Source organism: Glandiceps talaboti, chromosome 9 (genome assembly GCF_964340395.1).
Source record: "Glandiceps talaboti chromosome 9, keGlaTala1.1, whole genome shotgun sequence".
In the NCBI taxonomy this organism is placed as follows: domain Eukaryota; kingdom Metazoa; phylum Hemichordata; class Enteropneusta; family Spengelidae; genus Glandiceps; species Glandiceps talaboti.
Window position 1 is genome coordinate 20,623,725 of NC_135557.1, and position 25,858 is coordinate 20,649,582.

A 25,858-nucleotide genomic window follows, 5' to 3' on the forward strand; every position below is an offset into this window, starting at 1 on the left:
TAGAATGTGTGACACATGACAAAAGTGGTCAGTTGGAATGGTACAAAGAAAGCGGTGGTGATCTACTTAAACTCAGTTCTGATACCGATGTTATAGAATCATTTGACGGCAGGTTAGTCTCTCATCTCGATTACCATATCCATCCCATAATACTCACTTTCTGGCTCAATCTAAGTCTCGGCTACTCAGACTCTCACCTGTGGGGCTCTACTGGACGAGATCACCCAGAGTCCCCCGGTGTGAGAGTATGGGTAACCGAGACTAGATCAATCTAAGTAAACAGTTTGGAACAAGTTTATGCATTTGACTGTTAAAGCATAGAGCTCAGGCTTAGTTAGTTATGTTTAAGGAAACAAACAAACAAACAAATAAACAAACAAACAAACAAACAAACAAACAAATAATCTAACTAACAAACAAACAAACAATCTAACTAACTAACTAATTAACAAACAAACAAACAAACAAACTAAATAAGCAACATATAAACACTGACAAAGATGAACGACATGGTAATTAAAAATCAATATCAACAATGTTCATATGTAATAATATTTAAAATATTATGTTTTCCTATATAAGAAATGGTCACTATTGTCATAGGGGTGTTTCCATAGTAACCATTTCACATATAGGAAAACACTTGATATATAGAAACACTGTTGATATATACTTGTTATTACCATGTCGTTCATATGTTTGTCGGTATATGTTATTTATTTATTTATTAATTAATTAATTAATTTATTTGTTTGTTTGTTTGTTTGTTTGCTTATTCATTTATTTGTTTGTTTGTTTGTTTGCTTGCTTGCTTGCTTGCTTGTTTGTTTGTTTGTTTGTTTGTTTGTTTACTTGCTTGTTTCCTACACATAACTAACTACGCCTGAGCCCCTATAGTTATAAACCAAAGTCAACAAACATCTGCAAGTCATTGATAAGTAAAATGTCTTTGCACAATCGTTTTAACGCTAAATTCTGTGTTTTTCTTAAGTTCTGGTTCAAACAGCATTTGAATAGTTATACTTGTAGTTGTCAATTTCACAAGATATTAAATATGTATATAATATCAAATTCACCATCGTCGTAAATAACAACCTCTTTTACGTCTCTGAATCACTAGAATACAAATTTACTAATATGTAATGAGATAGACTATTCCTACGAATGCATACACAGAGCTAAGCGAATTGTTATGCAACAAACTTCAATATCGCTGATTATTTTTTTTTTTTAATTTTGTCCGTCACCATGGAAACCATGGACAGGTTTTCAATCACCGGGGATCAACTACAAGGTCAATATATTCTAAGCATATCCAATTTACAATACAGTGACGCCGGCGATTATTTGTGTCATTTGACGACACAAGGTGTACAGCCTTCTGTATGGTCACAACGATGTGAACTGTCTGTCGAAGGTAAGACTACGACGTAGGTGGCGCTCTTCACTGTCGCCATATATGTAATATTTGTGACAGTCTTGCCCGGGCACATGTGTTATACACGTGGATGGAAACCGGTATCATATATTATTGAATGGAATGGAATGGAATGGAATGGATTAAAATGAAATTGTTTATTTATCAGGTACAGGAAAGAATTTAAAAAAAAAAAAAATTGTACATTCCAAACAGAAATAAATTTGATCTCAGAACTAGTATGGGTCACTATTCTATGTCTCTAGTGATACAATCTAAGTCTATCACTGAACGTTATATGAAAATGATATCTTATAATATTTAAATATTATCTATACAGATCCAATACCACCTGGTGAAAGCTACCCTGTGTGTGAAATACCGCCACCACCGTACGAAGAAGGTGATAATATAACGATTATTTGCCGATCACAAGGTGGATACCCATCAGCTCAGTTGGCATGGAGTAGCAATGGTGTTGAATTGCCATCAGAAATTCTAGAAACTGGCAGTGGATCAACACGTGTAGCGTTGAATCTAATGCTTGACTACAGCCATTCAGTCTCAGCATTGGTGTGTACTTCAAGTTATGGAAGTAAATCGTGTCAAGTTGGACCCCTGGCTATCAATCGTACGTAAATATACATATTTTATGTGTGAATTTTATAATGGTAATAAGTTGTACTATGTCGCATTCTTGTTTGTGAGTGTTGATATATTTGTTGTTGTTGCTGTTGTTGTTGCTGTTGTTGTTGTTGTTGTTGTTGTTGTTACTTTTTTATTTGTTTATTGTAAACACCAGTTAATCACATGTTCTCTAAGTCAGACCATGGATGAAGTATTGCTCCTTGGTCACATAGAATTAGGATAAGCATTGAATTCTGCGGGTCCTCACAATTAACAGGCAATGACGTCGAGAAAATCATGAAGACCCAAGAATTCCCTCTCTCCTAAAACTGGCCTTAGTACCAAAGTTGTGAAAATAAAGATATTAACTGGGTGGCGCGAAAATGAAAGCAAAATATTACATATATTTGATATTTCCATTTTGCAGTGTTAACACGAATTCGAGTAGACTTGACACCTGAGATACTAGAATTGGAGGAAGACGACTCTGCTAGTTTGGTTTGTAATGCATCTGTCACTGAGGGCGCCCCACCAATCACCAGCTATGAATGGTCGTATGAAAACCAAAACATCAACATTAGTGATAACAGGTTTTCCCGAGAAACTCTGAGTGTGACGTCATCAACATTGTTTATACTGAGTGCTGAAAAGAACATGGATGATGCCAAAGTTGTGTGCGTTGCTAAGAGTGACGTAGACGCACAGATGGCAACCGCCAGTATAAGAATTGTTGGTAAGTAAATTTTGGTGTACTATTATGGGATATATATTGGTTGATTACGTACGTCATAGTGCACGAAGTGATTCGTGGGCTTCATCAAAATGTTGAAAACATTTCTAAACTATTTCGACAGCTTTAGGGAGACATGGTGCTGGCTTTTCGTTATTAACCGATTGTGATAACATCAGTTAAATCATTTTTCTACTCAATTTGAAATACTATGCAGTTGCTATGATTACGTGCTAGCATAATTTGAAAGTCTCTGTTGCATTGTCAAATTTCTGTAGTTTATGTATCAAGGAAAGAAAACATATCATTAGTCAGTTCGTATTCCAACCTGACACGAATTCATTTTGTTTTCAGAATCAACCTTGTTTGGTCTTAGTTATCAATTACTTGCTGCTGTGGTTGCCTTGGTGATAGGTATTGTTGTTGCACTGATCGTCGTTGGCATAATCATATATTGTGTTTGGAAGAAGAGGCAGCAGAAGGAAGGTGTGTATATTTGTTTGTTTGTTGACATATTTGTTTCATTAAAAAATTGAAGCTTGAAGTGGAAGAAGAAGTGGCGGTGGGAATATGTGTGTCTTTGTCACGTGTGTTTTTGTCTTCGAATTCGTCTGTGTCTGTGTCGTCTTGTGTACAGGTAAGACAGATGATATAAGAGGGAAGACTTGAGTATTGTTTACGTCACTCATTGTATAGTGTGCCGACAGTGTCACTTCGATTACCCTCAGATCAACAAATTTGGTGGTTTGAGCTTAAATGTAGTTGGACCATCTTCGTAAACAGTAGCCTCTTTTACGGCACCGTTCAAGAAACACCACCAAGTAGCTAGTCTCGCTTACCCAGACTCTCGCCGCTGGGGGTTCTGTCTGACTTCGGAGACCACCCCAAACCTCGTTTAGGAAGGTCTCGTAGGCTAGACCCCTCAGCGGTAAGAGGCTGGGGTAACCGAACCGCCAAGCAGTGTCGCGGAAGAAATACAATGTTACAGCTCTGGTTTGCAAATGAGTTGGACGGACAGAGTCAAATCCCAAACATACAATTTCTACCATGTATAATAAAGTGATGTCTGTCAACTTATTAGTTTATTTAAAATGTGTGATTACTTGTTTTGTAGTCTAGAAGCGATCCGTGGACTCGAGTTTTCTCTGATAGCTTCTAAACTACTACTTGTTGTTGTTGTTGTTGTTGTTGTTGTTGTTGTTGTTGTTGTATTAATTTGGTACAATTTGACTCTTATAGAGGAAGAAGAAAGGAAGATCACCCGTACAATTGAAGAGTCTACAGTATCAGCTAATGTTGGCAGTGGTAATAGAAATGGAGTCCAACCTTATGGCAAAGATGATAAATATGATTACTATATTGTCTATAATGGAGGCAAACATAACAGAAGTGCAAAACCTGGAAAACATCGACATAGCAGTAAAGGTAAACAAAATATCATCGTTCCATACAATGGGAATACACAACTCCTGGATCGATCCCTGCCTCCCATACCATTAGGTGTACCACCACCTTATTACCAGGATGATGAACACGACCGACATAAGCGTCGAAAACGTCGTCGTCGACGTCATCGTCGCCATAGTGATGATGAGTATGATGATGATTATGATAAACACCGACATAGCAGACGTTCGCGTTCAGAGTCAAGGGATAAGGACGATAGAGGGCGCAATGATGACTATGCAGTGCCAAAGAAACGAAGATCGAGAAGGCGAGACAGAGATAGCGACAATAAGCGAAGTCGCTCCGAACCTCCCCGATCATCCACCAGGAAACAGCGAGATGACGACAATAGACGGAGATGAAATACTCTAAAAGAAACTTCCTAATGTGCCAACAAAGCTATATTTTTTATATGAAGTAAAATGTCAAACAAGTAAATAGCGATCGTCAAGTTGTGTCACGTCAGACCGCAGTAGTCACGTGATATTCCATCACAGTCACATCATAGTCCTATAGTCACATGATACTTCTCTGAAGTCACATGATAGTTATATGTAGTCACATGACACTCGTCCGACATCGTCCAACTGACTGGAAAGATTGTGTAAATGTTTGTTATTCTATTTTTATAGAATTCTCGGATAATACACTTGATACAAAGAACTTATATAAAAATATTTACAAAAAATATGTGTGTATTAAAAACTTCCCTTTACGGAATTACGTGCTATTTTTGTAACATTTGAGATTTCTATTCTTTATCTTATATAGCATTATGTTGTGTTCAATAGTGGTTGACATGGCAACCAACTGATTTTGAATATATGTGCTTTAATTTCACCTCGATATTTGGTATAACACCCTTCCAATCAACAGATATGATATTCCAGGCCCAGGACTTATTTAACAAACAAGTTAACAATAAGGTAATTACATCAATAAATACATATATAATGTGAAGAACATGTATATCATACAATATCGGTCAAATATCAAAATCCCTGTTTTTCTTCACTGATTTTCAACAATGTAAATATTTTCACTCCATATATGATAGTCTAGAATCCACTCATATGGTGACTTTTGGCTATTGCCTTTCCCCCACCATGCCTAGCATTTCACTAGTGACTGTTTATTTAAATCTAAAATTAGATTACAATTTCCTGCAGCAATGATTGAATTTGGTCATTGTGGTTATATCATACAACTCAACCCTCCCAAAAGTTCTAATTATGTGGTGACACTATATTGATGTCATCTCAGTGAGAAAAATTTTAAAACTTATAATTTGCACCTGATTTCTGACCAAAGCTTCATCACTTTTAATTTAAATATTGTAAATTTCCCTTACTCGACATTGAGTTTGAAGAGCCTTTGCCTCAACAATTTATTGGGTTTAAATAAAGTCAAACAAAATAAACAGCCACAAGCAAAATGCTAGGTATGGTAGAGGAAAGGTTAGAGATAAAAATCCCCACACTGCTGGATTCTAAGCTAATTATATGGAGAATTAGGTTTTCAAATTTACACAGATGTTGGTATATTTTCTTTGTTTGTTGATTTGTTTGTGTATAAAGAAGTGTACAGGTCTTTCCGAAGTTAAGGTCAAAGGTCAATTCAGAAATGACAGACATTTTAGTCTACAAAGGGCAAAGGTCATCTCATAGTGATTATGTATACCTCCATTTTTATATAGATACTTGATTATATATGCATATTAAAAGAATTGACTTGCTGGATTGTTATTACAAATTGGCAATTTTTTAGTAGAAAATGTATTAATATTTTAATTGATGTAGCTTAGGTTGGACAAAAAAATTGTATGGTTCCGATTAAGTTTAGAATAGGTGGGGTAGGAAGATTTTTTATATATTTTTTTTTCATATGTCTAGTGAGTGTCTAGTTCAGGTAGTTATATTTTCCATTGTTTTCCATATCTCTGTGTTATTGGTTTCTTCTCATCAGATGTACAACCATTACAGAACAGAAGAACAGTTTTTTATTGTCTTTTTACAACGTTGTAAGTTGATGTCAGTTTCCGCATCCACTATTACTAGTGAGACTTCACAATTGTTGCAAATTTTTTTTTGAATACGTCAAAAAAAGTTTAGGGTTCGCAGTGAAAAACTAGGTGGGGTCGGGTAACCAGAACCAAACAATTTTTTAGGCATTATTACGAAAATAATAAGTATTTAAGAGTGACATTGCAATATGTCTAGTGCAACTTAATATAAAGTTTATGGTATTAAATTTAGTATATGTATGATTAATGTGTTTTGTTTTTTGTTTCTGTGTGCTGACTTTAAATAATGTAATTTTACATTATTTCATGTCAAATAAAATATATGACACTGTGTAATATATATCACTATCAAAGTATATTACTTAATACTAGCTAAAATAGGTTGTTTTAATTATTTAGCCTTGATTAGCACTTAGATGAAGATAATTATCTTATCTTATTTATTTGCATAGTAGTTTGATTATGTAAGCAACTCAATTTTTGTATATGTAAAAAACTAGGTAAGGAAAACCTGGAAATTTTTGCTAAAGACTTATTTTCGCTGGAAAAATAAACAACACAAAAATAAGTAGTGACTGGAATACCTTCTTGCACATGAACACAATGTACCAGTCTGGTGATTAGAGAAAATAGCTCTTTGAGAACTAGCTGAAGAGTGTAAAATTGCAAAATTTTGATGTAGTGAAAATACATAGGTTTACAGTATACACAGATGAGGCAACAAACTGAGGAAATTATTGAAAACTAATGTATATATAGAGTATGACAGTATCATTTTAATAGATAACTGATGAGAGATAATGGATGTATTTGACTTAGCCTGCATATCTATTGGCTAACTCTGCTATTCCACTACACTTGTTGGATATTGGAAATAGTGAATGAATGTAGTGGTATGACAGATTCAACCCATTGATAGGATATAGTAAATACGTGGTCAGATTTAGCAAGATTCAAAATTATTTTCTACTGCAAGGTCAAAGGTCAATTTCTGCACAACATTGACCATTTTACTGTCACATTCATCTGTTCATGATGTCACTCAGTACAAGAAGTCTGTAAGGCATGCCTTGATAGGGCATCCTCACACGTCAGTCGGTTAACCCTTTCACAGGCCAAGGGTGGACAAGATGACATACCTCACAGTCTACTTTGCAAGGTGTGTACACGGCTAAACATGACATATTGACTAGTTGTATTAAATTGTAAAATATAAATCCTGTACAAGTGTCATTTCTTAATAAAGCAAGATTTGCATATCATTATTGTTAGTCTATTTTATTGTAGTGTTCACAACAGTTATATATCAGTGCTCTCAACGAGGGGTTTTAGCAGGGCACGGAGCACTGGTATCGACGGCCACCACCCTGCTTTAATGTTTGGCACCCTGCTTTAAATGATTTACGCCCTGGTATATCAGTCGTGTGCCCTGTTGTCATAGTCTCCCACCTCCGTAATGTTCCATGAACATTTGCATCCCCTTGAACACATCATTATTTGTTATCACAAGTATAGTTGGCCAGTCAGTGTATAAGCAGACATGACTAATATAGTGGGTGTGTGTGTGTGATTGTATGTATGTATGTATGTATGTATGTATGTGTGTGTGTATGTAAGTATGTATGTATGTATGTATGCAATGTATGTGTGTATGTGTGTATGTATGTATGTATGTATGTATGTATGTATGTATATGTATTGTATGTATATGTGTGTACGTCTATGTACGAGTGCAAAAGTAATGAGTCCTGATAAATTCGATCCCGATGTTTTGAATGAATATTATTTCACAAAGGCCCAAGCAATTTGCATGTATGTATGTATGTATGTGTATGTATGTGTGTATGTATGTGTGTGTGTGTGTATGTATGTATGTATGTATGTATGTATGTGTGTATGTATGTATGTATGCATGTATGTATGCATGCATGCATGCATGCATGTATGTATGTATGTATGTATGTATGTATGCATGCATGCATGTATGTATCTATGTATGTATGTATGTATTAAACCACACTTACACCATAAACCCCCTACACGTGTAGATGCTTACACACATAACATTCATTCAATGTAAACCTTCACATTTCGTCTTTTTCCAAAAAATGCCAAGTTTATTTACAAAGTATTACAGGTGGTTGTTGATAATATACAAATACACAAAACTTGATTTGATAATAGAGAGAGGTTTGAAGAGAAAAATTAGTGAAATCAACGTTGCCAAAGACAGCTGGTCCAAGTCTATATAATAAGTCATAGTTTAATCAATGCTGGCATATGATGAAACATGTCATCTACCAATATATTTACAAAATACGCAAGATAAATGTATTATTCAAAACTGAGTTTATGTTGATAGAAGTGTTCTGCTATGTGTGGCAGTTACTTAGAAATGTATCAAAAAGTCAATACATATCAACGCCCAGCTCTTTTGTTGAAATTCTGATACGCTACACACATGAAACTTATAAATGTCATTTTTAGACACCATATTGTATCTATAGGACGGTATCACTTTACAAGGCAGTTAAAAACAACACTGCCATAATTATAAAACTTCCTTTGTTAAATCATACTGGGGTAAAGGAAATAATTATGTTCAGTTTTAAAACAGTTTTTGAGGATAAATACAGACCTTAGAATGTAAAATTGGCCTGGGTTTGTAGATATAATCTCTCAACACAAACAGAAAAGATTGGGTTTCTCACATGCAAGTTTACATAACGTGATCAAATCATAAACACTATCATAAAATAAAGGCTGAAATTTCAACTTTTCTACCAATGTTACTTGGCAGGCAGAAATTAACATTATGTAACAGATCTATGGTCTGCATGAAAACTCAAATGTACAGCAGAGAGTTGGGTAGAGAATATAATATTTTATTCAATGCACAGAAAATTAACGAGATCGTTGCATGTAGTAATCTAATTTCCAGAATTACCGTGAAAGACTACACTGAACTGAAGTTAAACTGAATTGGCTCAGTAACAAATAAAATCAAATATAGTCACAGAGTCCAGGTGAACTCAATATCAAATATGCAAATTATCTGCAGTCCAGGTGTAAACTCTATCAAATATTCAAATTGTATTTAATCCCGATCTTCTTCTATCTATTTTGTTGTAACTAATGATACATTTGGTGCATTTATTCTCCTCTCAACTTCAGCACAGTATTTCTCAGGAACTCCAGCATTTCTGAAAAAGTAAAAAAGTAATAAAACAAAATAAGTTATGATATATATAATCTAAAAACATTCAACTCAAAGAGAGATGCAGACCTAAGAACATAAAATTGTCCTGGTTTTGATACACGTGTAGATGGAATACAAAACAAGAGCACAGAGACAGTATAATTTCTATACATGAATCTGTTATCTGTGGGTAGCCATCCCATATATTTCTCAAATATCACAAAGTCAAATATGATTCTTTCTTGTCTATCTTTAAAAACCTAGGTAACACAAAGTTTGGTGTAATGTTAGTAGAATTGTGACAAAGAGGTGGAAATTTGGAAACAACTTAGAACACATGGAATAACCACAACTGGGAACAAAAGTTTTGTATGTCTTGGGCACGACATATGATGACAACCAGTGTGCCCTCTAATGATAGCCAAATTTTATTGTAGTAAATCAATATTTTTCATTCAGCCAAGGAAAATATGAGTGACCTAAGGGACCTTTGCAACTAGACAAGTAGTGACAACCCTTAGGTCAAGAGTATTTTCAGGCTGAATGAAGAAAAATATTGGAGAATAACATTATTATACCAGCGCCAGTAATATCAAAGAAAAATTGGGGTAATGATGACAAATCTTGAATGTTTTGACTCATATTTGAACACTGTAAAACCAGTGACATAGACACGCGTTGTCATGACATAAACGTACATTGTTGTGATGTAGAAGGACCTGGGTATATATTCCATATTTTTAGTTTATGCATGTTTTTTTTTTTTATTTATTTATTTGCAAGTCCACTCAAATAAGTCACAAAACTACCCAAGAAAACAGTTACTCATGTAAATACATGATTAGTCCACAAGTTTATGTATGGTTTAATATATCATGTCTTACCTTAATTCTCCTAATTTCTTTCTCTTAATATCATCCAGTTTTGTTCGTCTTGCTCTAGCTTCTTCATCCAGTTTGATGCCTTCTTCAAAGAATGAATTCCTTTCAGCTATTCTCAGTTGTTCCTTCTCTCTGATTTGTTTACGTACATCGTCAGCATGTCTTAGCTTCCTTCCATGTACCTCTATTTCTTCATCCTTCTCTTTGTCCATCTGTTCACGCTGTGCACTGTTAACAAATACAAATTATTAAATTAGTATTCATCACAGGTCTGTCAAATTCAAAGGAATGAAATGCTGTTTTGTTAAACTACACACAAATTAGTGATGTCATGAAGTGCAGTGGGCTGATTTCACACAAATGAGTGATGTCATGAAGTGTAGTGTTCTGATTTGTTAAACAACACACAAAGGAGTGATGTCATAACGTGCGGTGTTGATCTGTTAAACCATACAAACGAGTTATGTCATGAAGTGTAGTGTGCTGGTTTATTAAACAACACACAAATGAGTGATGTCATGCAATGCAGTGTGCTAATTTGTTTAAAGCACACATAGATTAATATGATATATATCTCTATTCATGCTTAGCTCTTTATAAATTTAGTATTATGTAAAAATGTATAAGGTACTCACAGCAAGACTCTCTCAAATTCAGCTCTCTCCCTGGCAGCCTGTACAGCCAAGAAATGTTCCTTATTAGCAACCTGTACTTCACGAGCGTCTTTAAGCATTCTCTCTGTCTCTGCTTTCTTCAGAGCTTCATCTCTCTCTTTCTTTCTCCATTCTCTCTCTAGTTGTTCCTGGTTCCTCTTAGCTCTCAGAGCATCCTTCTCAGCCTGGTAGTCTTTAGCTCTTTCTTGCATGGCACGTAGTCTGGCCACTTCCTTTTCTTTTTCTATTCTCTTCTTTTCTTGTTCTGCTTCAAAGGCAGCCTCTCTCTCTCCTTTCTGCTTCATGTATTCCACCACCTTCTGCTCTTCCAGTCTCTGTTGTTCTTGTTTCATTTCTTTTTGTGTTTCAGCTTCTTGGTTAGCTCTCATGATTTCTTTCTGCGCTTCCATTTGTTGTTCATGTTTCTTCTCCAATGCTTTCAGATCCTCTACCTGTAGTTTTTCCAAGTACCTAAGCATGTGTTGAGCTTCTTGATCACGACGTTCTTGGTCTAGGAGTCGTTCTTCTTCGTTCTCAGAAATCTGTTGCAGGATAATCTGCTTACCAACGAGTCGTTCTTCTCTGCGATTATTTTCAATCTCCTCTTGTAGTTTGAGAGCGTTTTGTCTATCCACCTCCATCATTAAATCAAGTCTTTTCTCTTCATCTGTCATCTCGGATTTAATCTGACCCTTTTCCAGGATTTGTGCATCTCTGATGGCATGGCACTTGGCATTCAGGATAAGCTGGAAACATAATATAGAAATAATATAATATTGTGTATTAGCTGTCAGCTGTATATCTCTGATCATATGATATCTCTGATCACATGATGCAGTACGAATGAACATGTCGAAGACAAACATCAATTCACAGATCAGCTATGTTTTATGTGAGACCAGTTATATCTCATCAGAAAATTAAGCACATAGTTAAGAAATACAAGTTACAACCATAATGCTATGAGTGACAGATGATACATGTAGCTGAATTGAGATACAACTGTATCATTTATAGTAAAATATGAGACAGAAAACAGATTATGCAACACCAGCAATACGATAGAAGATGAAATACACTTCATCACAACATACAACAACTATAACATTGAGAGACAACAAATGTATACCAGACTAAGTGCAATCAGTGCTCTAGGTAATTTCAAAGAACTAGACAATGAAACAAAATGTATTACTCTTTTTAATTGATTACCTAAAGTTTAAACTTTCATATAAACCGTATTTAACTATTATTACTGTAGTTTATATATTTACTAGTTTCTTTTAGCACCAAAAACTTATTGCAGAAAATGCAATGAAGATATTGTTGGTTTCTTAACAGATACAATAAAGATTGTATTCTATTCTATAATAGTCTGAGGCCGTGCATTGAACCAGGGAATGTAAATGAAAATCCACTGTATTTGGTTCCTTTTTTCTCCAATCCACTAGCACAAAGTGTTCCTACCTCATTTAGATGTTTGATTTCATCTTCTTGTTCTTCTCTTTGTTCTTTAGCTTTCTCTAATAAATATTCTGCTTGTTTTTTGGACTCTTCATCCAGATCAGACAATTTCTCATTCTTCTTACGACTACGATCCAATTGTTGAATCAATTTCTTACGTTCTGAACTGGCATCCTGTAAGGTAAAAAAAAACACACACAAAAACATTTAATTATCACCAAACACAAGATATAGATAAACAATTTACGAACACTTTAAAGTTTTGAGGTCATCCATCATGTACATATGACTGCTGGCCACATACTATAAACCTGAATTTTTTCAGCTAAAGACTTATTTTTCAAAATAAGTTTTGACTAAAACACCTTCTTGAAGTTGTACATTTGTACACGAGCACAATGTATCAGTTTGGTAGTTAGTAAAAAATTAGTCTTTGAAAACGTACTGAAAAATTTTTAGTCACAGAAATATCTTGGTTTACACTATAAATAATCTTAGGACATTCAAGCCAGGACCAAAATCGCCAACAATTTGAAGATTTCAGAAGTTGTACATTTGTATTTTGTAGTGTAAACAACAAGAGTAAAATATTTGTGGAGAAAATATTTACCTGAGCATCCTCTTTCTCTAACTTTATTTGGTGCATAATGCTATTTCTCTCTTCTTCACTTAACACTCTCGATGCACCAATTATTCTGCTATACTCAGTACGTGACAAGATAACTGACTGTCCTGATGGGTCTTCACTGGGAACACTGAAAATGACAAAATCACATAAATTACCATGGTAACACCAAAAATTGCTTTGTTACATCATACAAGATATATAAGTTGTACACTACAACAGGGCTCAAAATTAACCATAGTCCCGTGTCCACAGACTACCAATTTTTGGCATTGGGCTACCATCATTTGCAGCTGGTAGCCCACTCAGGCTACCACTACTTATGTGATGAAGATGGAAGATTTATGTGCATAAAAGTATTTTAATAACACACATATTTCTAATAGAGGAACTCTGTTTTCAGTTCAGGAATATAGAACTATTGTCCATATCCTTGGGCTACCACTTTCTGAAATTGGTAGCCCTCTGGGACTACCAAAGGAAAAAAAGTTAATTTCCAGCCCTGTACAAGAGTGATTGTTCATGGACTCTGGGTAAACAGTATTAAATGATAATTTCTACTCATGGTGTCAAAATACTTCTTGGAAACAAATTCCAAATTTTCTCAGACCTCTCATTGTGACAATCCAGTAAACCATGCATAGATTTCAATACCTAAGCCTTGTACAACACTAGAATTTTTGTGGTTAAAATTAGTAAACATGTGAGTAACCCAATTAGACCTCAGCTACTTTCTGTATTACATGTTATTACATGCAACTGAATATTACACCAATTTGTTATATACTTACATTAATTTACGAATGAGGTCCTTTGTAATGACCTGTACTTCTTCCTTCTTCTTTGGCCGTACACGACCTGAACCCCGTCCGGAATAAGTTGGTTTTGCCTCAAGTGTCTCCTCTTTCTGTTGTCGCTGTTTTATAAGTGTATCTTTATGTGCAGTCCCAAACAGTGATTCGTCTACATCGGATGTCCTGTTGACAGTGTAATACTGACGAGTCTTTGCACGACGAGATCCAGATGATGATCCTGCAGATGAACTGCCCATTGACATTACACTACGTGGCTGTAAAGACAATACACAATTTTTTGTTAATGACGATAGAGTAAACATAGATACCATACGTTTTATACATGTAGATTGAAAGATCTGGCATGTAGGTACTACTGCCATGATTTGTTGACATGGTTGTATTGTATTGTACCACTGAGTCAGTGCCAACAATAGTGAATCTCTCCATAGACCCTCCACAGGGTCTATGATCTCTCAACCTATAAGTACATGTATGCAGTGCCATGATACCACAACTTACACTGAAGATGTTCCCATGGAAAACAATCAATATTATATAATCTAATATACACATTTGTACCTTCACATCAACCCTAGATAATATTTAGTCTCACAGACTTTGACATTATGCCACACAAACAAAGAGTGGCCAGGGAAATTTTTGCCTATCCTGGTATCCATAACAAATCATTTTAAAGATTCAAGCAGCAATATGCAGTTATAGGTGAGAATTGATGTTCATATATTTTTACCAAAATGTAATCAAACACAACTTTTCCATATATACTTGTACATGAATACATACACAATGTGTTTGCAGCCAACCAACCAGGCTGTTCTTGAGATCGTGTGACTGCGGTGACAGTAACTTTATGTTTGTTAACTAAAACTTTAGTTTCTTGACATTAGCCATGAAACTGGAGGACATGCTGAAATCTTATTAAAGCAAATAATGATAATATTTAGGTAAGAACTCAGCTGACTTGACACAGAATACAACACGAAGAGAGACCTTTGAAGTTTGATAGTATCTGACTGTATATATAATCTCAGTTATTGAACTTATTTTCACCATCAGCGATGTAACGCCAATAAATAAAAGCCAAATGAAAACAGCTGTCTAGCTATACCTCGTAAAGGGACAACAGCTATGCATTCACCTTATAATTTCTGGACTAGAACAATGCTAGACAGGAAAGGGAACGCTATCGACAGGTGCACGCTTGATATTAGCGCACTAAAGCTGTACAAATACAATGGTAGTTTTGTACACAGTAATTTGTAAACGTCACAACCACAAGAAAAAAACATGGCGACCACAGACATCATCATGAATGTATGGCTTTCGTGTACGTTGTTAGACAGATTTTCTCAGGAATATGTATCTCAAATGGCGTCTATTGAAGTTTTCACAAGATAGTATGAAATTGGGTCACATCAAAACAGAATTCGGGGAGCTTACGGAAGGGAGACGAGGATATGCTGGCGACTATCTGCAGCTAGCTCGATCGCGAAAACATTTCCTCAGCTTCGAGCGATTTTTTAACAATTTTGTCAATGTAAACACTGAAAAACTCGCCCTGTTTCACATATTATAAATTAGTAATCTATGTTGTACTCACCATGGTGCCTTTTCTGTGAAATCTTCCCAAAATCTGTAAAAATGGTCACAATTATTTCAACCTAACTCGCAGCTCTGTGTGGTTTACGTAGTTCTGCGCCCGAGTTTCTATGGTCGAACAGATCTATTTACGTTGGCAGTCGCCATGACAATCCCGTCTGGCAAGCAAGCCACGAGAAGAGACGAGAGCGTGATTTACCCGAACCATTATTTATTAGGGGTGATACATTTGTAAAATGGGGGTTATTGGATATTTTTACATCGCTCACTGAACAAATAATTTGTATTTTTGATTTGATGATATTAGTTTGAATACAAATGCATCAGACTATCATGAATTATATTCAGGGTATGAAAAGATATGTTCAACAGCGTGAAGATTCCGAAACCCTCCCTTCAAAAAATATGCTGTTTACCGAGTGCGACTGCACGCGATGATATCATACCGCGAAGATTTTCGATATTAATCAGTATATTTTTACATTTTAGGATGCTAGATCAAGTTAAATCGAACGTTTTTGAAGAAATACAATATATATGTACAACAATTTTCTACAAAAATACATATAGAATTAAAACTGTGAGATTTTTATTTTCTTACCCGCGGAATGATAAATGAGTTCATAGTTTTACTGCCGGGTCAGAGGTTACTGTCGTGCTACATGTGTGTTTCAACTTAGCATGCAGTTATGATGATGGAAGTTCGAATGTTAACGCAACGATTAGCAAGCTTCGCAAGATTTCAATGTACAAGTAAGTACAACGACAGCAATTGACTATGTTTACGACAGTTCAGTCAGGTATTGAGTAACAAAGAACAATTGCTCAATGTTAAACAGCATCATGACGAACCAGTTTCTACCTTTACACTTGATGACAATGATGTGTTATTTACTAGATATCTTTGCATGATGATGATGATGATGATGTAGGTTAAAACTAGTCCTTCTTGCAGGTCTAGATTACTGACATGACCCTCAACACCTTAGGAGAAGGGAGGGCCAATAGTCAGAATCGAGTCCCGAATGACTCTGTATGCAAGCAGGATTAGGTCAAAACGAGTGCTAATGTGAAAGATAATACAGACCCGAAAAATAGGTAAAATCACAAATAAAAAATTCTGCAATAAACTGGAGACAGAATAATCATGGGCACAAGACCTAATACTCACTTGTGAAATGATGATTGTTCATGGTTCCAGGACAGTAACATTTGAGAATAGAAGCTGCAATAATTGTAGCGTTAGTTTTATTTTGAGGTTTGATATTTAAAATTTTTTTTAACCTTTTTTTTTTTTTTTTTTTTTTTTTTTATAATTCCGGGGTTTGCACTCAAAACTAATGTTAGTTTTGAATTTAAACACCGGAACAAAAAGAAACAACTCAAACCCCCCCCCCCCAAAAAAAAAAACAACAACCTTAAATCAAAACTATCACTACAGTTATTGCAGCTAATATCAGAACATCACATTCATTTCTAATTCTGATACCATCCCAAAGTAACTCTATTTTACTGTCCTATAAATTATATCATTTAGACTTAAACTTGTATGCAGAGTAACTAATATTGGATTTGGTTATATTGCATACAGACTAATGATACCCAAATTTTGTTGTTGTGGGTCAACATGATAAAAACTGGGATTTCTTGTGAGTTATCACATAGTAAGAGATGGAGGAACACAAAATATTGGTGCATCACTAGAAATTGTGTGTGTCAGTGATGTGTCAAATTAGCGCAAAGGGCTGCATCCAGTATGAGTAATATTATTTCTTTTCTTACTTTTTCTGTTGCTATGGTAATTTCAAGGGAAATACAGTAGTATAGCAAGTCCTACCAACTCTGAAGTGAGAAGAATTCAGAATGAATTATTTGAGAAAGAAAAACAAAGACAGTTATCTCTTGTTACGAGAGTGGAGAAGATTGAAGTAAAAAACAAAGATGATATTAATCCGTGTACTTTGATAATGAACAAAGGACTCTCAACACCATATCATATAGCAATGCGTAAGTATCAACCACTTATCACTATATATCACATAGCAATGCGTAAGTATCAACCACTTATGACTATATATCACATAGCAATGCGTAAGTATCAACCACTTATCACTATATATCACATAGCAATGCGTAAGTATCAACCACTTATCACTATATATCACATAGCAATGCGTAAGTATCAACCACTTATCACTATATATCACATAGCAATGCGTAAGTATCAACCACTTATCACTATATATCACATAGCAATGCGTAAGTATCAACCACTTATCACTATATATCACATAGCAATGCGTAAGTATCAACCACTTATCACTATATATCACATAGCAATGAGTAAGTATCAACCAGTTATCACTATATATCACATAGCAATGCGTAAGTATCAACCACTTATCACTATATATCACATAGCAATGCGTAAGTATCAACCACTTATGACTATATATCACATAGCAATGCGTAACTATCAACCACTTATCACTATATATCACATAGCAATGCGTAACTATCAACCACTTATCACTATATATCACATAGCAATGCATAACTATCAACCACTTATCACTATATATCACATAGTAAAGCGTAAGTATCAACCTGCACAGTGTTTTTTGCAAGGTCTGGGAACCTGTAACAGAAAGGGGTAAATCTGGTAAATGTAACAGCTAAAAAGAAATCATGAAGTGTTCACTACATCGGATTTTAATCAGATTGGGGGAGGGGTAAAGTATCAACTGTTTATTCTATGGTTGTATATAAATACCATCATTTTGAGTAACCAATGACAACACCTGTTTACACTTCATAGTCAGATGTTCCTTTGTGAAATTCTAAGTTACAGTTTACTGAGTAGATGATTATTTTTTTCATATCTCAGATTTCGATAAAATGTACAGAGATAGGTCAGCACTTGCAGTAGTGAATGGTGAAATTTGGGATATGTATCGACCTTTGACCTCAGATTGTGAGGTCACATTACTGCATTTCAAATGTGACCAACCAGAGGAAGTCAATAAGGTGAGTCAGAATAAGCAATGTATCCTTTGTAATGTGTTATTCTACATCAGGTGTGCTTTGCAATGTGCTATTGTATACCAGTTGTAGTATATGTAACTCTACAAAAGATGTACCTTGCAATATAATACATATAGTCTGTAATGGCTGTATCTTTATCTGTTGTGGTATGGGCCAACAATCTTCACAGATGTGTTATATACAATGAGTAAATCAAAACCAGGTGTGCTATAATTGTGAACCAGGTGTACTACATATACAATCTGTAAATCAGAACCAGGTGTGCTATTATTCCAAATGAGGTGTGCTGCAGTTACAGTGAGCAATTCGAACTAGGTGTGCTATAGTCTTGGTTACCCAGACTTTCACCACTGGGGACTCTTCTATGAGACCACCCAGACGAAAGTCTGGAGAAACCACATTCCAACTTCCCCACGACGGAAGTCACACAGTACATTTCTACCAAACATAAAAAATGTGCTTATAAGACCTGTTTGTTGTAATTAATATATATCAGTCACTTGAGAAGTGATAATCTGTAGTGAAAGTACCCAAATTGTTCAGCCTGCAATGTTGGATGTTAACTATTCCCATGATGCACTGCTCCAGAGGCTACTTCCTGTGCGGGATAGTTGGAATCTTCTTTCCCCAGGCGCTCATTTGGGGTGGTCTCGTAAGCAGAGCCCCAAGCAGTGAGAAGCTGGATAACCGAGAATAGGTGTGCTATAATTACAAACCAAGTGTGCTTCATTTATTAATTCCAAACCAGATGGTTTATTCATGCATAATATACTATGCAATTTCCAGTGAATTTATAACATTCATGTATATTTTTTCACCATAAAATCTCTAGAAATGTTTCTTGCCAGTGATACATCTCTTTCTTTTTATCAAGGCTTATTGGAGAGCATGTACCCATATATTAGGATCAGTGATTGATAAATCATTTAAAGATGATTATAATATAGAACTTGTCAACGTACCTGATGTACCAGGTAAGTAACAACTTTTATTGTGTATACTTTATCAGAATTCCTTCCATAGTAACAGTTTTACATATATTAGTAAAGAAATGTTCTTGAATGACAGTGCTTTGAGTGTATTCAAAACTCCTGTTGCTAACATAGTTGATGGGATAATAGGAGTTTCTGTCACATTTTGGTATATACGTGTATATACTAAATTCTATCATTGAACTGTTTATTACAATTTTTATTACAGCTTTTTATCTCAAGTTAGAGTGTCAAAATAGAACAAGAAGGTCAACTTATTCTCACTCATATAGTAATGCATGTGAAGCGTGTGGATCAGAGGTGTTGACCAAGAAATTGAATGTTTGTTATTTTTATGATGCACCTAGGCAGTACTATTGTATTTCAGGTACTAAGAATTGCTATGTTCTTATATGATGTGATTTCTATGTTGTAGTGAGTGCTGGTTGCTTCTGTTATGATGTAAACCTTAACATGGATAACTGGACACCTACAAAGGGAGAATTAATGTGTCTGAGTCAGGAAGCTTTCCGATTATATGAGAAGTCACTGCCATTTGAAAGACTTGAAGTAGATACCAATCTAGCCATACAAATATTTAGCTACAACAGGTAAGGAAGGGACATAAAGTCCAGATTCAGATTCGGAATCAGATTCAGATTCAGGTTCAGATTGGAAGACTAGTCTCATATTGTCCCCAATCTGAATCCGAATCTGAATCTCAGACCAACTTTATACACATAAGGAAGAGATGCATTATTAGATTATTTATGTCATATATTTTCTCAAGTTGATTGCACAACGATTTCTATAATTTTGTTGACAATATTATTGTGGTTTACTGCTTCTGGGTATATTAATGACTGACTAACAGTAAACATGCGCTTCTCTCAAACAGCAAGTGTATGTGCCCTATTGTAATACAAAGTCACGAGTGTCCAGTCTCATATGTAGCAGTGTCACACTTATGGAACAGTATACCTCTTGAACTGCATTTGTAATTCACTGTCAATACTTTCAAGAAGGACATCATGGCATGTCTATTTGCAAGATCTATCAAACTTTTACATCAATCTGCTATTCTTCCTGTTCATCCATTTTACCAATCTTAGAATTTTTATATTCTATGTGTATGATATTGTAGTGAACGTTTTTCTCTCAAAAGATATGATATATACATCACTAGCAACTGTCGCCATTGCATTTCTGTAATATTTATAGGTATAAACAAGACAAAATAGAGAAATCAGGGAAACCCATGACAACACTGTATCGCTGTGGTGACTTTGTTGACTTAAGTGATGGTCCAATGGTGGCTAATACAAGTTTTGCACAACATTATGTAGTTACTTTAGTGAGTATTTCTTTCTCTTCATCCATCCATATGTGTGTGTGTGTGTGTGTGTGTGTGTGTGTGTGTGTCTGTCTGTCTGTCTGTCTGTCTGTCTGTCTGTCTCTGTCTGTCTGTCGGACTGGCTATATGGCTGCCTGTCTGTCGCTATGTATGTGTGTATGTATGTATGTATGTACGCATGTATGTATGTATGTATGTGTGTGTGTGCGTGTGTGCGTGCCTTCGTGCATGTTTGTGTGTGTGTATATGTATGTATGTATGTATGTATGTATGTATGTATGTATTTATTCCTGTCTGTCTATGTATGTATCTGTCTCTGTCTGTATGTCTGTCTGCACATTTTTATGTATATATGTGTGGGCATATATGAATGTTTGGTTAGATAGACTGAAAGATATGTTATCATGTCCTTCTGATCATCCCCACACATGATTGAATGCAGGATTTGCAATGTTTGATCTATAGCAAAATCAAGGTACAAATACTTGTGCTAGGAAGTATGATGGAATCTGTGTTGCCCAGAGTTTTAAAATTCATCTGAACACATTGTTAATTACTCCTAATCTTTCTACTTGTATCAAATATTTCAGGTTCATGACATCAAGAGTAATTTGATAGACACTGTAAGTACTAATGGTTTATTGTTTTAACGTTATATCTTATTATATAAGTACATCCAAATATGTAACTTTCCAACATCAAATTACAGTTAAAATAATGTAGGCTTAGTGTTTCACTCATGGGACATTACATTTTTGACACAAAGATAGACATATATCAACTCAAGACTAACAATAACAGAGATACAATAAACACAACAGGATTCATTGCCAAATCACATTGAACACTGATAAACATTACTATTCTTTCACACTGCAGTAAAACAGGCTTTTAATGAAAACATTACACATTGACATGATGATTTTAATGGCTGCAATTGTTTAGTTTCTAACTGATAATCAACATTTCAACTTGACTACTTCTACATCCCCACTGTGCACGGCACCTATGTAATTGTTTCTTTTGTATTAGAAGTTATCTGGGGGTCAGTTTACAGGAGAGAAACACCAAGCCTACATCATTTTAACTGTAAAAGACTAGCTTCTAGATCTAGTTAGTTAACTAGAAATCAACCAACAGAGGACTAATTATGGACTAACGATTGACTATAAAATAACACTCTATGTTTACTTTGCAGCAAAAATTACAGAGATTTCAGGGTGTTGCTTTACCAGCTGACTTTCATAAGGTGAGTTGAATGTATACATGTAATTGTATACATAGAATCTATGTATTTGTTAATTAGTTCTATTTGGCATTTGTCATAACAGTAAAAACAGAGGTCTTCAGTCATTTTAAAGTGGCCATATGGATGATGATTGGGTATTTATTTTTGATTTTTAGTTTACAAAAACAATTTTATCATGGCTTTTTGAAACGAAACATCGCTTTCATTTCCAATTTATCATTCCAAAGTAACTGTATTGTACTGTCATATTGATTGTTGGAACCATGAACAATATATTGTCCATAATTTGAGAAGCTGAGAGTTTTCGACTGCAAACTGTCAGTCCTGTTTACTCTATGATAGAGGGCGCTGTTGATAAGCTGAGAGGTTTCGACTGCAAACTGTCAGTCTTGTTTACTCTATGATAGAGGGTGCTGTTGATAAGCTGAGAGGTTTCGACTGCAAACTGTCAGTCCTGTTTACTCTATGATAGAGGGCGCTGTTGATAAGCTGAGAGGTTTCGACTACAAACTGTCAGTCCTGTTTACTCTATGATAGAGGGCGCTGTTGATAAGCTGAGAGGTTTCGACTGCAAACTGTCAGTCCTGTTTACTCTATGATAGAGGGCGCTGTTGATAAGCTGAGAGGTTTCAACTACAAACTGTCAGTCTTGTTTACTCTATGATAGAGGGTGCTGTTGATAAGCTGAGAGGTTTCAACTACAAACTGTCAGTCCTGTTTACTCTATGATAGAGGGCGCTGTTGATAAGCTGAGAGGTTTCGACTGCAGACTGCCAGTCTTGTTTACTCTATGATAGAGGGCGCTGTTGATAAGCTGAGAGGTTTCGACTACAAACTGTCAGTCCTGTTTACTCTATGATAGAGGGCGCTGTTGATAAGCTGAGAGGTTTTGACTACAAACTGTCAGTCCTGTTTACTCTATGATAGTACTTCTGTTAATAACCAATGTTTTGTTTTGTCTGTTAGATTCATCTCACTACCTGGGAGCCAATAGAAGAAAGGGCATCCAAACCAGTAAGTTTAACTTATAGAGTATGTTATACATTAGTCCAATCATACTAACGTCCAGTTTCACTTCGCAGCCAAGTTCTCATATAAGCTGATGCCTCTTCTACATTTACGAACTCAGTTTCCACCAATTTCCTTAGCTTTACCAGGTACATTTGAATGTTGATTTGAATGCGTTTTCTCTTCAAAGTGTTGTTTTTCTGTAAAAAAGAAGATAACTCAAAAATACCAAATCTGCATTACTGTTCTTTTTAAATTGCTATATCCATGACCTCTGTGTGACATCCAGGTGTTCCTGGAAGCACATGAAAGCACTATTCAATTGTCCTTTATACAATTGACTGTGGGGGCGCTGTTCTTCCTGTCTGTGTGTCCCTGGGGGTATTACCTTTGCACTAGAGGGCACTATTTTCTCCACTTCTGGTTTGCATTGTACAATAGGCAATTCAAATGAGAATTTAAATCTTTTTGATATTGTCGCTCACTTTTGAAACCTACCTTAACCCTAACCCCAACCCCTGCCATAACCTTAACCCAATAAAATCTTTTGAGAGGTATTGTAGAAATGAGGAACAAAACTGCAGGATGGAATACTTAAAATAATATGTAAATTTCTTCAAATATGACAACTGACATTCATAATGTGTTGCTTTATTCAGAGTACCATGGCCATGGCCTAGCATACACAAATCAATATATACAAAAACTGCGAATGTACAAGTTTGTTCTGACGAAAAGCAATGGCAGATACAAATTCAAATAATAATATTTTTAAAAAAAAAATAGTCGATCATACTTTGACGTAAACGGAAAGTAAAAAATACAAACTTTGCTAAATTATTCTGACTATAAACATGATTTGTTGTCATTGAATAATAACATTTAAATTGAGACATTCTACCGGTAGTCCAGTATTACAGAAAGATTATGATAGTTGACTGTTAACACACCAACTTTAAGTTTACCCAATGTAGACTAAATCAGTATTTTTCTTTTCTTAAGACAAAATTATTGAATGTTTTGTTTCAGGTGTATATTGATTGTAATGGTCCATGGCAAGGTGAAAGGAACCAGGCAAGAAGACAAGATGATGAAAAAGCCACAACTGTGTCATCGCTTTAAATCTCAGAATATGATCTGTATCATTTGAACTCTGACCTCTTGGTATTTGCATAATACATTTACCAGAAATTTGGTAGTGACCATATATATATATATGAATATTCAGGACTTGTCAGTAAACATAATAAGCCAATCAGAAAGGGAATATTTTTGGATTAATTGATTTCACCATACAGTGTTGTGGTATCTATGTAGATGGAATAATGGCCACTCCTATCATGATAATTCAAATACCAATGAATGTAATTTGGGGTTTGAAATCTGCGGTTAGATTTTGATCTAAGCAGGGAATGAGATGACTTATCAAACCGTAGAGTAACACACACACACAAACAAACAAACAATATTTCACATATGTAATGTTTTTAATTTCCTGTTCATCCCACTGTCTCTGTTTGTATGCAGTGACAGTTTCATTTGCCACGCATGGTAGTTTTCAAATAAAACCTTTTAACTCAATGGTTCAAGAAAATCATACTGTGACTTATTCAACAGGTTCATTTTGAATTTTCTGTTGGATGATCAAAATCCTGTAAGTTTGAGGTCAAAGGTCAAATAACAAGTCGTGAAGTATTAATTATTCTTCACCAGAGTGAAAAGTAGTTTATTGTGTAGTGTACTGTTTTGTAAATAAATAAAAAACAATATTAATCTGACTTGCACTGTGTCCAGGATACAATCTGAATATGGATCCAAAAACAATATTCAGTCGATACCTGACCTGGCCTGTACCTGCATTTTGTATCGACCGTTTCAAGAGAGATATCATTCGAGTTCAGAGTATAGACGTTTTCAACAGAACGTGAACATATTCTAGAACTAACATTGTTGAATTAGCATTGAAAATGAAGATAAAATTTGCCATGATCCGAATGTGAATGTGAATGTTAATTTCATAAAAAAAATAGTCAGTCAATACCTGGCCTGGCCTAGCCTAGGCCCGGCCTGTACCTGTGTTTTGTACCGACCGTGCATGATATAGCCCGTTGAATGCAGAAGTGAGCAAAACAGAAGCAAAACAATCAGATTTGTCAATGAGAAGTACATTGTATAAGTATGAAAGTACTGTCTTCTATTTAACATGTGTATAAAGTATCGTTTCACATGTTTTGAATTGCTTAGAAAAGTGTCCTCACTGGTGTTGTTAGTGACAAGTCGCATACAGTGGTAATCGTGCGGGGGTCACGACTCGAGGTTTGACAATGACATGCCTTCCCTCTCCGCCGGGGTTCCTCCCTATCTCTAACAACGAGACTGCGAACTTCGCACGGAATTGGAGAATCAAAATAACTCCTACCCTTGCTAATGACTATAAAATACAGAAATAAACTTTAAATCACTAAATTCAGCCTACGTCTTGTCTATTCTGTCATTTCTTGTCTAACGATCCCTCGAGCCGCAAAGAGTAGAACACGTATATTTGTGTGAGATTATTGGGGGGGGGGGGTGCTTTTATTTTGTCACGCTATTCAGGCGGATTGCCAAAAGGGCTCGGGACTACCGTAAAAGAGACTATTTTTTTACGACATTATAGTCTGGATGCCAACGTGGTCTCTAACTAATGTGAATGTAGGTGTAAATAGTCTAGTTACGATGTATACCTTCACTCACAGTTGGCATCCCGGAC

General features: G+C 35.4%; 3 protein-coding genes and 1 long non-coding RNA gene across 4 annotated transcripts in view; 3 read left to right on the forward strand and 1 right to left on the reverse strand.

The window, feature by feature from the left end:
• LOC144439663 (uncharacterized) overlaps positions 1 to 1,347 on the forward strand; it is a 2,094-nt gene extending 747 nt beyond the window's left edge. Inside the window, exons 2-3 of the long non-coding RNA XR_013481129.1 lie at positions 1 to 112; positions 1,266 to 1,347. The exon at positions 1 to 112 is cut by the window's left edge and continues 60 nt beyond it. This is a non-coding gene — a long non-coding RNA (uncharacterized LOC144439663). The remainder of the gene's footprint in view (positions 113 to 1,265) is intronic.
• Positions 1,348 to 2,748: 1,401 nt separating this feature from the next.
• LOC144440408 (uncharacterized) lies at positions 2,749 to 4,927 on the forward strand. The gene is made up of 3 exons (XM_078129781.1): positions 2,749 to 2,777; positions 3,129 to 3,260; positions 4,014 to 4,927. Exons 1-3 carry the CDS (start codon positions 2,750 to 2,752, stop codon positions 4,580 to 4,582), a joined length of 729 nt encoding a protein of 242 aa, XP_077985907.1. The 5' UTR covers position 2,749; the 3' UTR covers positions 4,583 to 4,927.
• A 3,431-nt stretch (positions 4,928 to 8,358) lies between these two features.
• LOC144440130 (cilia- and flagella-associated protein 45-like) lies at positions 8,359 to 15,633 on the reverse strand. Its single transcript, XM_078129396.1, has 7 exons — positions 15,484 to 15,633; positions 13,857 to 14,134; positions 13,051 to 13,195; positions 12,444 to 12,614; positions 10,959 to 11,722; positions 10,327 to 10,551; positions 8,359 to 9,446 (listed from the first exon to the last, which is right to left on the reverse strand). The coding sequence occupies exons 1-7, from the start codon at positions 15,484 to 15,486 to the stop codon at positions 9,362 to 9,364; spliced, it is 1,671 nt and encodes a 556-aa protein (XP_077985522.1). The 5' UTR covers positions 15,487 to 15,633; the 3' UTR covers positions 8,359 to 9,361.
• Positions 15,634 to 16,154: 521 nt separating this feature from the next.
• LOC144440132 (large ribosomal subunit protein mL39-like) lies at positions 16,155 to 24,844 on the forward strand. The gene is made up of 10 exons (XM_078129397.1): positions 16,155 to 16,235; positions 17,292 to 17,489; positions 18,370 to 18,509; positions 19,402 to 19,501; positions 19,935 to 20,109; positions 20,720 to 20,852; positions 21,443 to 21,475; positions 22,051 to 22,101; positions 23,068 to 23,115; positions 24,139 to 24,844. Exons 1-10 carry the CDS (start codon positions 16,172 to 16,174, stop codon positions 24,229 to 24,231), a joined length of 1,035 nt encoding a protein of 344 aa, XP_077985523.1. The 5' UTR covers positions 16,155 to 16,171; the 3' UTR covers positions 24,232 to 24,844.
• The last annotated feature ends 1,014 nt before the right edge of the window (positions 24,845 to 25,858 follow it).